At 49.9% G+C, this 14295-nt stretch overlaps 1 protein-coding gene across 2 annotated transcripts in view; it reads left to right on the top strand.

Annotated features, from left to right (window-relative positions):
* Nucleotides 1–13359, top strand: part of COLQ (collagen like tail subunit of asymmetric acetylcholinesterase) — a 53822-nt gene extending 40463 nt beyond the window's left edge. For both annotated transcript variants that reach the window (XM_090284359.1, XM_090284358.1), the window contains exons 12-17: nt 1897–2002; nt 7553–7692; nt 8544–8663; nt 9095–9215; nt 9778–9880; nt 11885–13359. In XM_090284359.1, coding sequence (XP_090140485.1) covers nt 1897–2002; nt 7553–7692; nt 8544–8663; nt 9095–9215; nt 9778–9880; nt 11885–11954 — 660 coding nt within the window. In that variant the 3' untranslated portion in view covers nt 11955–13359. The remainder of the gene's footprint in view (nt 1–1896; nt 2003–7552; nt 7693–8543; nt 8664–9094; nt 9216–9777; nt 9881–11884) is intronic.
* The last annotated feature ends 936 nt before the right edge of the window (nt 13360–14295 follow it).

The raw sequence follows: 14295 nt of genomic DNA, 5'->3' as shown, positions 1-14295 counted from the left end.
CATTCCCTTTGTGTAGTCACAAGGAGACTGAGGGCCACAGAAGTGGAGTGACCTGCCTAGGACCCCTATGCCAAGCTGCCTTCCATGCCAGAGTTAGAATTCAGAGAGCTGAGACCAGCTTTTCCCCCACATCACATCTTCTCTCATTACCTTCCTGCTTTGGGATTTGGCTTCTGGTAGGCCCAGGAAAGCAGCTCTTGACTTCACTGAACAAGTCTTCAGTTAAGGAGACAGAACAACTTCCTTGAGAGGGACCACCACACTTGGCGGCAATGAAAGAATAAAGAATGCACCACTTCATGAGTCCTGCTCATAGAAACATGACTTGTTCTGAGAAGATGGTCAATAAGCAGAATCTTCCATCACTGCTGGTGTCAGAATCAAGGAGTGTTTCCACTGCCTTCAAGTGAGGCACTTCCTGTGCTCACAGCCAGCTGACATGACTTAGAGAAACAAGCTTTAACTGTGGCTATATTAAGACAGTGTGACTTCCTTTGCCATTCTGGGACCCATCTTGGTTACCTCATGGAATGCTTCAGCTTGGGCTAAGGCTTAAGACTCCCTCCATTAGGATCGGATTAGAAATAAACTCTGACCCCCGAGTCCCACATTAAGGATTTAAAAACTCCTTTGACATTGCCAAGAGAGCCTCCAGGGCTGTGTTGACAAGGAGGTAGGTTACATGTCACCTTGGTGATTGGAAAGGAGTGCCTGGCATGCCTGCTTCCCAGACTTGGGGAAGATTACATTTCATCAGATGGCAAGCCTGCCAAGGCACAAATATAGAAAGGGGACCCACGCCAAAGATGTCGAGCATCAATCGCTGTCCTGGTTAATTAAGCCTGGGGCAAGCGTGGACAATTAGCAAAGTGTGGGAGAGGAACCCACAGGCCTTGGTTTCTGAGTCATTCCTAAGGGCAGCCCTGAGGAGGAAGTCTTTGCTCTTGGCCCTCCTAGAGCGGACAGCAAAGAGGACACCACCCCACGTGGAATGACTGCTGCTGCTGGTGTGCCTCTCTTTAAGAGAATCAGGACTTTTCTAAGTGTGTGAGAAAGATGAAACCAAGCCAGTTGCTATGATAACCAGCTTGGCCTACCTAGCCCTTGGTCCTCTGCAAACTCCTTTTTCACCTCTGAGGTCTTTGTTAGCTTCACAATAAACCATGCAGGTGTATACGAGTATTTACTGGCCCCATTTTACAGATGAGACAATGAGGGACAATGCAATGGCGTGAGTTACCCAGCGTCTTGTGGCCAAGATGAAAACCCAAATCTTTTACTGACAGCCGAACAAATCTACTTCCCCTTTGTGTTTTCAGCTTCTTCCTCCTCTCTCATATGATCTTGGGAAGGGAAGTGAACAAGACAGATTCAGACCTGTAGGGAGCTTATGTCTCATGGGGAGACAATAATGAAACGACCACAAAAATAATTATATAGTTATGATCTGGGATACATGTTATGGGTCTTTATCCTGAGGTTAATGGGTAGCCATTGGGTGGAAACAGCTCTTGTGATAAAATATAAATGATCCTGATGAACAAGTAGATGGCCTGAATTCTAGGCTCAACTTTGCTGCCTTCATGCTAGGTGACTTGCATTAATTCCTGCTCTTTTCTGAGCTTCTATTTCCTCATCTGCCCAAGTGAGGGGAGTGGGTCGGATTGTTTTTTTAGCCATCATGTGCTGTCTTATTAGGACAGAGCAAAGAATAATGCCTGCAAACTTGCAACCATCACCATCTCAAACGTCACTTGCCCTGAGTTCTTTTGGAGCTTGGTGGTGAAGACCTCTGGGGCTGCATCCTGCCTTGGGCTCTTGCTCCAAAGTGCAAGGTGGGGAAGGAAGTTTGTCATGTCATATTCTCATAACAGGCTCTGCCTTTCTTTCTGTCAGGGGCAGAAAGGAGAGAGTGGAGTTATGGGCCCACCAGGCAAGCCTGGCCCTTCTGGTCAACCAGGCCGTCAAGGTCCCCCAGGCCCTCCAAGCCCCGCATCTGCAGGTAAGAGGTGCACTGCGTCACCTGACCTACAGGGTTGCAGTCCTGGCCAGCCTTCCCGGAGAGAGCTTGAGGAGCTGTCGGCAGAGGTCTGCCTAGTGTTTTGAGTTAGAAACTGCTAAAGGAACATCAACATATTTATAATTTCTCCACAATTTGGCTCCTTCAACTTTTACACAGGGAAGATAAACATTGTTCTGACTTTGCCTTTAGCATTTTGGAGAACAAATAGAGGAGAGAAAAAAATTACATTGGTGATGTCATGCGTATGTTAAGTGAAGAAAAACAGGCACATATTTCATCAGCTAACACCTTTTTCTAGAAAACCATTTCATGGCTCTAAGCAATTCTCTTAAACCTAGAAGTAAAGATAACATTGCAAACCTTTCTATTTTACAGTGTCAGGAAAGAGTCCTTATGGATTTGCACTGAATATAGAAAGAAACCATAAAAAGAAAAAGGAAATTAGCGTCCTTTAAGAGGGTGCAGGTGCACTGCCCCCTTGTTTTGCCTTGTTTAATATAGTGAGCTGAGCTCTTGATTTAGTTTGTTCTCTTGTCAGCTCAAAGGAAGGCCTTTCGTAGCACATTGTCTGTGTAAACACAGCATCTCTAGGTCCAAGAAGACTATTCACTAATTTTGCAAGATTCTTTGTCCTCAGTTATACAACAGGATCAAAACAAATTTTATTCCAATTCTTTTTCTTAATAAAACAAAGGCAAAACTCCACAGTGCATGCCCCCCCTTTCCCCTGTGTTTATGGAAATATATTTGCAACCATATCATGGGATGATCAAGAAATACCATATTTTGTTAAAGCCTTTCAAACAATTTAAAGCTGGCTCTGAAATTCCAATCTGCCAGAATGCCAGGAAAATTTAATCTTAGGCATTACCGGGGTTTTCTCCACTTCTTCAACTGCCAAAAGAATTGGGCAAAGACCCTGGGAATTACGGCAGAAAAACAGCAGAGAAGGTCCCTCCAGCCTTTTATCTACGCCATTTACCCCTGAAATACCTGTTGTCTGAGGTCATGTGTCCGTGAGTGCCTGGTGGCTGCCATCCTCAGGTATTAAAACATTGCAAGGCTGGGAATCTTGGTCCATATGGTTCAACTTCCCAACGAGAGCCCCACACCATTTATCTGAGACCTTATCTCTTCTCCAGGATACCAAGGGGGGGTCCTCATTGTCTGTAGGACTGAGGGGATTCCTCCTCTCCCAATCTCTAGCCCCCTCTCTCCTCTTCTGAGAACAGAAGGCAGAAGTTTTCAAATAGTACCTGTTTTTAGCAAGTACAAAAAAATACCAAGCTTTGCTCTCTGCTTGCAATACTGGGAGAACCAACATCAATTCCATGCCAATCAGTTATCTTTTCACACCTATTTCTATTTTGTTAAGAGAGCTAGATTTGATGGGGGTAGTTCCATCTCATTTTTCCTTCTGCATAGCATTCCCTCAAGCCTCAAGACTATGAACTGTGAGGGACTGAGAGCATGGCCCAAAGCCTGGGGTTTGTCCCTGGAGGGGATTCTCTTGGTCCTTGGGGTATTTAGGGGCTTACAAGGGAACATGGTGGGGAGCTGTGTGGATACACAAGGAGGTCCTTAGCAAGCTCAGACTTTAACGTATGCATCTATGTGTAAATGTCAGCCCTCATCCGAGTTGAATTCCAGTCTCCTTGGGCCTGGGATTGGGTGAGAAGGGTGGGGCCTGGAGACCATCAGCAGCTCCCTCAGACACCCCCGGTCTTGTCGGTCTCCAGTGGGCTGCAACCCCACCCCTTTAATGGGGCCAGCGTATCCTCGTTTTCTCTCCTTGGCCTGCCTGCTCCTTCCCACTCAGCTGAGGATGCTCACGTCCCCTTCCCCTCTAACACCCCATTCTCGGCCAGATCCCAGCCTTACTGCTCTCTGTGCTCCAGCAGGTGCACTGCTCTCTGCAGAGCTGGGGCATATTTCTACAGTCTGTCTGGGTCTGTGTGGCCTAAAATGGCATTTCTGTCATCCTCGGGTTCACCCAGCAAATCCTCTCCTTCCTTGGTCACTAATGAATAGGTCTCCTTTCCCCGGTGCCCCAGTCACACATCACATCTCTGCCACTGCCCCTCCATTGGTAGCTGTTTTCTGCAGATGTGTTTCCTCTCCTAGATGGCAAGGCCTTGAGGCAGGGTCTGTGGCTGAGTCAGCACCACATCCCCATGGCACCTGGCAGGTGGATGGGTGGGGCTGGTGCCCACAGGTGCTCATGGGGCTACACTGGCTCTCAGTCTGCCCCACTTCAGCATTGCACAGCAGGCAAGCAGGGTACTGGCCATTTCTTTGGGCTGATGTCCCCTCCCTGTGCCCCTCCTTGGGAGCCTCCCAGAATGAGGGGGCTGAAGAAAGTGAGGCAATAATCCTGCTCTTTGGAAAAGTTTGGGGTTGGGTTGGGAGAGAAGGGGAAGGAGAAGTTTAAGAGGCTTTCCCTGTGCCTGGGACCAGTTCGATAACCATCAAGACTTGATTCCTGAGAATACCTTTGAGAATCTGATAAAAGTCCCAAACCTACTGTCAGGAAAAACAAAACAAAACAAAACACAAAAAAATCTGTTACCCAAGATTTTGCACACTGCTTCCCAGAGCTCCAGAACCCCGCCCCAAATCCATCCTGGGGTATCCTCAGGCTCTATGGACCACAGGCTAAACTCTCCTGGGCTATTCCACCCTCCCTTTATAAATAAGAACATTGAGCCTTAGAAAGAAGTAGCTTCCCCAAGGTCACAGATCTGACTCGTAGCCACACCTGGTCCAGAATCAGTCTGAGACTCCTGAGTCTGACACATTCCCTCTTAGCCATGCAACCTCTGCAGGGGCAGAGTGGGAGCTCAGGGTGATGTGGAGACTATTCTGCAGTTCCTCTGCCTTCTCCCAGATTCCTCTCTCAGATCTGCTCCCACAGCAGCAGCCAATGGAGACGGGAAGTTCCCTGGGAAAGATGGAGAGCAGGTCCCTGGCTGCATGGATGGGGACGGGCCAGCCCCATTGGACCAGCTCTGAGAAGCCAGGGCGGGGAAGGTCGGGTAGCTGTGCCCTTCAGTGCAGCCTGGCAGGAAGCAGGCAGGGGAAACAGACTCCGCTGACAGCTGGGAGGAATCGGCAGGAAAACTGCAGTGGTGGCAGGAAGCCGGCTCCCTGCCACATCCTGTCATCTTAATGGGAGCTGCCTCTGGTTCTGGTGCCCAGTGCTGTGGGACTGGGCGCTGCTCGGGGAGATGGAGACAGTGTGAGCTTTTTAATACCCAAGTAACAGAGGAAGGAGGGCTGGGGGACGAGGGAGAGAATAAAGGCAAAATGCTTTTAGGATGCAATTTGCAATAACCAAATTACAAATTAGGCTGAGTCCTTCCAGCACCCACACAGGGTATAAGTGAATCAGTGTGGTACCTGGGGATTGCCATCTGCCTACGAGCATCAGTATTCTTGGATGTTTGTCTTCTGAATGGCATAGTGTTAAGTCAAACATGAATTCAAATCTCAGCCTCAGCACGGATTAGCTACATAACGGGACAAACTCTGAGATCACAGAGCCTGCTGCAAGGCTTCCCCAATGCCTCTCTCACGTCCTTGGTTACAGAGCATCCCCACCTCGGTTTCCCCAGGTGCTTAATTATCAGGATATTCCTGCTGGTGGAGTCTGTCTCTCTGGGCTCTGCTCCACAAGACTGGTGCTCCTTCCACAGGATCATGTTGCTATTTCTTGTTAGAAAAAACAGCCATCACCTGGTATAAGATGTTGGCAAGCTTCCCTTCCCCTCATGCTGGCAGCATTCTGATCTTGGACATCCTGAGCCTGCTGATGACGTCTCAGGGTGTGGGGTCTTCCCATGGAGGTCCCCTCCTCCAGCTGCAGCTGCTTCCCTGGTTCCTGGCCAGACCTCCCCGCTGCTGTCATTTTTTTTCTTGCCCTTCTGGGATCTGCAGACTGTCTCCAGTTGCTGGCTGCCCTGCCTGATTTATAACCTGAAACCAGTGACAGGTTGGTATTCAGACCCCACCCCCCTATTTTCCCAGGAGGAGGGATACTTATTTCATTTTTCAGTTTCTCTCTTTCCCTCTTTTTCTACTCTTCTCATTGATTGGGTGGCTCTTGCTCTAGCACTTTTCTGCTGACTGGAGTGTGATGTATAGATTTTTCTGAAGATCTTGTCTTTCTACTTAGTCTGCATTCATTCATTCATTTATTCATTCACTCAGTCATCAGACACATGCCCCTACTGTGTGTCAGGCCCTGGTGAATGAAAAGAGACATCAGACCTGCCCTTGTGGAACTTATATTCTATGGAGGAAGGTCGAATAAACTCACAGTATATGGAATCATAAACAGAGATAAGCACCTTGAAGAAAAGGCATAGAACACTATGAAACTTTTTCTGAGATAAACATGACAGAGTGTGAAAATTCAAAAAGGCTTCCCCGGAAAAGTGATATTTGAACCCAGATAAGGAGTGAGCTTAGGAGGCATGTTGGGAGGGAGGGATGGAGGGTGAATGGGAGAACAATCTGGCAGGGGAGTGGCTTGTGCAAAGACCAATTTCCTAGACCAGCCGTTCTCAACCTTGGTGCACACTGGAATGATCTTGGAAGTTTCTGAAAGTCCTACCCTTGGCAGGTCTCCTGCATTGCAGGGAGTGAATTTCCTGATCATAGCTTTGCAGGAGACCCTTCTTGGTGCCAGGGGAGAGTAAATGGGCTGAGCATTTTTGTACTTCCATTTTCTTGCAGAAGATATCAAAGAAATGCACACTCAGAAGTCCCTTTGTAAAGATCCTCTATATAAGAACAATATAAAATGAATTAAGAACAATGAAAGTTATCAGTGAGCAATTTGTATATCTGCAAGTAGTTCCCCTGTTGCTAATGGTCTAAACAGACAAGATTGTTTTGGGTTTTTTTCCATACAATAAGGAAGTCAAGAGGTGGACAGTGGCCCACTTTAGTTCAGCCTCTAAGTGTCAGGACTCCAGTCCCCATGAGACCCTACCTTGTCCCTTACGTTGGCTTCTCTTCTCATCCCTGTTACTTCATGTTTGCAGTGTGGCTGCTGCAGCACCAGCCACCTTGTCTATCTTCAAGGCAGGAAGAAGGGGGTGGGGGGAAGGTATGTCTCTCCCCAGCTAGGACTCTCCCTCATCAGGATAAACTTTCCCAGATGCCTGCCCTTCTGCCACCACAGACCTTGCACTGGCTGACACTGGCACATGGTCACCTCCAGATGCAAGGGAATCTGGGAAGTGGAATGCCTATCTGTCTAGTCTCTAAAGTATAAAGAGAGGGAAGGGAGAAGAAGGGTTGGGAAAGGTGTTGCTACACTCAGCATGGCTAAGGGACCCACAGAGGACATCACCTCCTCCACATCTTGGATCAAAAGCATCTCCTTGAACCTCTCCCCCAGGTCTGCCCTGAAATACTGTGGACTTCGACCTTCTTTCTGTTGTGAGGGTTGCTCACATCAATCTGGGCTGTTTGGTTTTCTCTTTCTTGGCTGTAGTAACACAGCACTCTGTTGCTTCCTAGGACAACTTGTAATGGGACCCAAAGGAGAAAGAGGATTCCCCGGACCTCCAGGAAGATGTCTTTGTGGAACCCCCATGCATGTGAATAACCCTTCCTATGGGGAATCTGTGTATGGGCCCAGCTCCCCGCTAGTTCCTGCGGTAAGGTTCTTCTGGGTGAAATCTGGGGTGTTGTCCATCAGGCCCTCTCAGCTGGTTTTCTTGGGGCATTGTAATAGTGAAACTTATTTTTTATGTATGTATGTATTTGTTTAGTAAAACTTACACTGGGTTCACATTCATTATAAAAAATTGGAAAATAAGGGAAAAATCAAAAGAAAACTAAAATATTCATTTGGTTATGAGTCCATTTTGGAGTGTTTTCTTTGTCTTTTTCAACAAAAACTTACAGAAAATTTCAAATAAATACAAAAATAAAATAAATAGTGCAATGAACCTTCATGTATCCTTTACCCAAATTCAAAAATTATCAATTCATGGCCAATCTTGTTTCCTCTTTATGCCTACTCACTACTGCCCCGCCCGCCATTGGATTATTTTGAAGTAAAGCCTGATGTTCATCATAAACATCCTTTGAATTGATGCATAATCACCCATCCATCGTGTAGTTGTGCTATGATTTATTGAAGCAGTGCCCTATTATTGGATATTTATAGGGTGTGCCCAAGCTTTTCACTAATGTAAACAACACTGTAATGAACATCTTTGAGTGTGAGGATTTTAAGAATCATTGCTAGATGTTGAATTACTTGCTTAAATGACCTTACCTTCTTATTTAAGTCTCGGGCACATTTTTTACTTCAAATGGAGACATTAGGAACTAGATTGAAAAGATATTGGTATAAAGACTTTCCTCCCCGCTAGAGTGTAATATGCAAACCCCCTTCCCACTGTTAACAAGTCCAAGAATGGTGATTCTGTGCCCTCCAGTTTTCCCCCAGCCCTCCTGTAGAAGTGTTTTCTCGAAGCCTAACCATTGTGTTCTCTGGCAGATTTTTGTGGTCAACAACCAGGAGGAGCTTGAGAGGCTGAACACCAAAAATGCCATTGCCTTCCGCAAAGACCAGAGATCTCTGTACTTTAAGGACAGCCTTGGCTGGCTCCCCATCCAGGTACCGCAAGGCAGGCAGGCAGGACATACCCCACCCAGGAAAGGGACTCATCATTAAAGGCAGGGAAGGAAGGCCAACAGTCAGGCCCAGAGCAGAGCTTTCTGCGGTTTTTACATGGAAGGGCTGAGCATCCTCCCTCGCTGTTTCTGAGTAGCTCTCCATGCCTCTGCTTCCCAAATAGAACCTTTTTCTGAGCCAGGCTCCCAGATGGTCTCACATCCCACACTGCCAGGTCACTGACTTGATCTGGCCCAGCTACAAAGCTCTGGGTGACAGAAAAGGAGTGCCTTTCCCAACCAGGAGGAACGAGGATGTGGGGGGCTGCTCCTCTGCAGTGCCCCCCCCCCTGCCATCCCCAGGGCCAATGGCCTGCCCTGCCTGCAGCTGACCGGTGTACTGCCCTTGGTAACTGTGTGTGTTTCTTTGGCCAGCTGATCCCTTTCTATCCTGTGGACTACACTGTAAATCACCGAGGCTCCTGTGGGGATGGGGTCCTGCAGCCCGGGGAGGAGTGTGATGACGGGAACAATGATGTGGATGATGATTGCATCAGTGAGTGGGGCCCAGCCTGAGGCTTGAATCGCCATCAGAGTGGGGGTCAGGGCATGCCTAGGACACCAACTGAGGTGGTTTGGGACAGGTTTAGAGCCAGAGGGGTGCACTGGAGCTGTTGTGGGGGATCTGCCTCACTGAGGCCACATGCCAGCTCCTCCATTAACCTGGCATGTCATTGGGGTTGGGGTCAAGGATCTTGCCCCCAGAGAGGCCGCAGTGGTCCCGCGAGGGGGACGTGGTGTCCATGCCCCAGACTTGAGTAGGGACATTGAAGTTCCAAGATGCCAAGGGGCTGCTTTCAGATTCTCAGCTAACAAGTAGTGTGGGACTTGGGGGTCTGAGGGGCAGTCAGTCCCTGGATAAATCTGAAGCTTCATGGAGGTCCATTCAAGAGGGTGCATGCTCTGGGTGGATCCTTTAGGCCACACTTTTATCAGGTAGTCCCCTATTAGCAAAGCCCTTTTTAGTGAGTGGGGTCCAGCCCAGGCCAGCAGGCCCCCTCCTTGTGCCCCTTCACCCCCGCTTCCTCTCAGTGCTGCACTTCCTTGTATCCTCTCAGGCTGTCACCGGGCATACTGTGGAGACGGTCACCTGCACAAGGGTGTGGAAGACTGTGACGGCTCTGACTTTGGCCACCTGACGTGCGAGACCTATCTCCCTGGGTAAGGATGGTTTCACGTGCTATTATGACACCTCTCCTTCCCTTCCTCCACCTACCCTCCTCCTTTCTCTTCCTTCCTTCACAATTTCTTTTTTTTTAAGTGTGTGAGCAGGGCTTATTGGTGATATTTTCTCATGGAAGAGAATGAGCCTTGCTGAAGTGTGGGGGGCAGGGGGCGGGGGAATCCTTCACAAAAAATTTTGAGTGCATCTTATGTTCCTGGTACTTTCTAGACACTGAGGTATGGTAACAAATAACATAATACATGGTTCCTGCTCCCCTGGAGGAGACAGACAATAAACCCATAGCTGCCGTGTTGGAACAGACACGGCCACCAGCTCCGTCCTGGGCCCCTGGGAGCAGCAGTCTCTAAGCTCAGCTGTTGCCTCTGCATGAGCAGCTCCCATCCCCAGTGGCCACCACGACCACATTAGTCTTTGGGGCTATGGGCCTGGGAGGGAAGCCCAGAGGAGGGTGGAGGTATCAGGGTATTTCAAAGAAGTTAAGCATCTGTGTAGCCTGAATTTTCTGGAACAACTCCCCACCCTTGGGCAGGCCCATGGGTGCAAGTGAGACCACACCAGCATTCATATCTAATTTTGCTGGTTTGTGGCTCCTTCAAGAAAACCCCAGGAACTTGGTATTCCTTTCAAGGACCCCTCTAATTATTTCTGAGATTCTTCAGCAGGGCTTCGTGTTGCTCAGGATATGTATTCTAGTGTTCTGGCTTCCACATTGACATCTCCCAAGTCAACTGAGGGCCACTGGACCTGCGAGGCACTGACTCCATGCCCATAATGTGGCCTCCTAGGGTCCTTTCAAGGTGTAAAATGCTATCACGGTCCCCTAAGCCTCACAGAACCAGAGTTGTCTAGTACTCCAGGGAAATATGGAGGCTGTCCCTCCCTCCAGTCCATGCCCTGCTTCTCCCTTGGCTCCAGAGTGGATCACGGGCCCCTCCCCACTCCTGAGTCTCTCGGGAGTCCAGTTTCTTCAGCTTTTGCTCCCTCTGTTAAGCTTGGCCTGAGGCCCTTGGCAGAGCTGGGGAACAGACACCAGGCTTGTCTCTCTATTGCCCCTTCTCTGCAATCTCTTCAAAGGGGTCTTTTGAATGCCCACACCTCCAAACACATATCAATATATCAGACCACGCTGGGGAACTACAGACCTGTAGTCACCCCAAGACTCTGAGCGCCTTGGGCTGGGCCAGGCCTCCGCTGCATCTGTGTGTGTGTGCACCGCCCCTCCGTGAGGTGAGGGGGCACCTGCCAGAGAGTTGGCAGAAGGTCTGAGCTGGCAGATGGCTCCGTGGAGGCCACTGAGTGTAGACAGTCACTCACGGAGCATAGGATTGCGTGGAGCCCAAGGCTTGCCCACCGCTCACTGCAGCTACTCTCCTAGCTCCTGGAAGCCGCAGGGGACGCTGGTGAACGTGGACATAACGCACAACACGCAGTCGCAGGGTTAGTGCTTGGGCTTACAGAGGTGGAGGCCACATTGTCCAATGCAGTAACCTCTGGCCTCCTGTGGCTATTTAAATTTGTTAATTAAAATTAAAGAAAATTTAAAACCCAGTTCTTGAGTCACACTAACCTTACTTCAAGAGCTCAGAGGCCACGTAGGGCCAGTGGCTGCCACATAGGACTGCTCAGCAATAGCAGGGGATGATCTAACGGACAGAGCGGGAAATGCTTGAGGCCTTGAGAGGGGGAGATGCTGTGCTAAGAGCAAGGCTGCCAACCCTTTCCTCCCAGATCCCTCAGCTGCGCTCAAGGGAAAAAGCCCCAGAGGCCTGTACTCAACCCCCTACTCCCTGCAATCCCTCACCTCAAAAGAGAATGGGAACAGTCTCTCCAGAACCCTTGCCAGCAGTGGCTGCTGTTTGATGCGGTTTAACCAGAAGTCACCAAAGGGGGCCTTTTAGAACGTGGCTCTTTCCCGAGGGCTGGCAGGAGCTGTCCTGCCCGCTGCCTGTGTCTGCCCTGACCCGTGTCTGCCTCCTCAGGTCGTACGGGGACCTGCAGTGCACCCCCTACTGCTACATTGACTCCACACCCTGCCGCTACTTCACCTGAGGACGCCTGGAGGTGGGCTGCGTGGCACGTGCCTGTGGCAGCTTCTCCCCCGTCACTAAGCGGACCTCGCACCTTCCCGGTCCAGTTTCACCGCCTTCATTCGACGAAAACAAGGACAAACTCTTGTTGCTAAGATGTGCTTTTAACTCAGTCCAACTGGAAGGCCTCAGGACCACTGCATCCTGTCTTAATCCAAAGAACTGGAAAACATCCCATGTGCCCAGCCTGGGGACTGGGACCCGTCGCTCCTGTCGGGCCAGTGGCCGACCTTCAGGGCCCATGGTCCTCCGGAGCGCTACTGCCCGGCCGTGGACTGGCTTAGCACTGTTAGAGCACTGTTCGTTCTCATCCCTCTGGGGCATCTGGGGTACAGGCCTCTCCACCCCTCTGGCCTCTTGAAACAAGGACATTCTCTCCAGGGCAGCTGGCCGCTGGGTCTCTCCAGGCCCATGAACCACACAGCTGGGAAGGGGGCCATTCTCTCAGGGTGGTTCCCAGCCATGGACCCCCTTAGCGACTTCTCAACTGGCCACAGCCCAGTACAGCCTCTTGTGGGCACGGCTTCCCCAGCAAGAGACCCCCTCGTGAAGAAGTACTGAGAAAGCTGCCAACCCCACGCTCTGGCCTGGGCAGAGGGTGAGGTGCAGCCGGTGTGCCTCCCAGGCAGACAGTAGTGGAGTGGTGGCTCACTTCTCCTTGTTTCCCAGAGGGTGGCACTCGTGGTTTTACCACCCTAGACTCCGGCTTGACCTCGAGGCTCTCTGCAGTTTGACCTGCGTCTCATGAATGCCCCTCGTGCCCATTTCTGGTTCGGGAGATTTGCTAGCAGAGGGTGACCTGAGTCCAGGCCCTGGCAGGGCTGAGGAGAACCCTGCCCTAGGTGTCCTGTCTGGGACCCACCACTCATAGGCAGAGACAGTTTCTGTCCTGAGCTCCAGCTCCTGGCTGCCTGCTGACTCCTGTGAGCGCCCTGTGACCCCCATGTCACCGTAGTGCATAGCTGGTCCTCACGTCTGTGTGCCTGAGCCCCCACGTCTACAGGAGCATCATCCTGCATGTCTGTGAGCTGCCTCATCACCATCTCCTGAGTGGGCCTCAGCTTTGTTTTGGAAAAACGTCTCTCTGACTGCAACGTCAAATGGGATTGTCCCATTTGTTATCAGATGCAGGGACACTCCTGGGCTTTTGTACAAAGCTCTTTAACGTGGCTGAGTCTTGGGGACTTAGCAGGCCATCGTGCTGTAGTAGACGGGGTCGGCCCGAGGGTGATGTCACCAGAGGTGGGCACATTGATCAGCCTGGTTTCCTCAGCCACCAACAAGTCGTGGGGTCATGTGGCTCCCATGTAAAGCCGCCATCTTCATACTGGGATTTCCGGGGTGAAGTCGAGAAATAAAGGCAGTTTTTCCCCGCTCTGTGGCTCTGCCTTCCTTGGGGTTTGGAATCACTGTCCAGCAGTGCTAGATGTAATGAGGGGTCTTCTCTCTAGACTCTGCAGAGGGTTCTAGAATTCAGAAGTAGCCCAGCTCCCTCAGGGACAAGGGAAGAAACTAACAACCAGAGGTCACAAAGCCCAGTCTTGCTAGCCCAGCCCCACCCCAGCCTTGTATTACTACTGGATAGAGCTCCGATACTGCATTGGGCCTGGCTGAGAGGATCCCTGTCCTGGGCCTCACACCTTGGAGGGCACCAGCCTGTTTAATTATCCTACATAATTTGCTTAACTTCTCTGAGTCTCTGTTTTCTCTTCAATAGAGTGACAATAATTGCACCTTATTTCAGGGTTGAGTTGAATTTTAGTGATCATATGGTGAGAATTTCTGACACCTAGAAATTGTTTTAGGAAGTGTTAGATTTTATCTGGGTCATTATCATTTAGTGGCTCAGGTAGAATCAATCACTTCTTTGGGGACCAGGGATATTTTCTTTCCCCTTTGAAGCTGGTTACATGAGTTCCCTTTTGGCAGCATTTGGGAGCCCAGCTTTTACTGCTAAGCCGTGGGGAAAAGCAGTGGTTCTCAAACCTTGTTGTACAACAGCCCATCTGATGAGGACCACCTGGGATGAGGCTGCAGCCCACCACCATTAGATTTACTGACTTGTAGTAGGGAGATCAAACACCAGAAAGCAATGGGGCACTTCTTCCAACCAAGAAAGACAAGATGATGATAGGATTTGGGGAGGGTGGGGAGTAAGTCGGATGTAAATGACCAGTGTTGAGACAGGCACAAAGCAAAGCAGGCCATGTATAAAGGGGTCAACATTAAGCTTGGACTGGGAAGTGGATCCAGGTCCTGATTCACTGAAAAACAACAATAACAACAAAAACCAAACCACAAAG

The sequence above is a fragment of the Furipterus horrens genome, unplaced genomic scaffold (assembly GCF_987537825.1).
Source record: "Furipterus horrens unplaced genomic scaffold, mFurHor1.1.pri manual_scaffold_7, whole genome shotgun sequence".
In the NCBI taxonomy this organism is placed as follows: domain Eukaryota; kingdom Metazoa; phylum Chordata; class Mammalia; order Chiroptera; family Furipteridae; genus Furipterus; species Furipterus horrens.
This window is presented reverse-complemented; position numbering and strand designations above follow the sequence as displayed.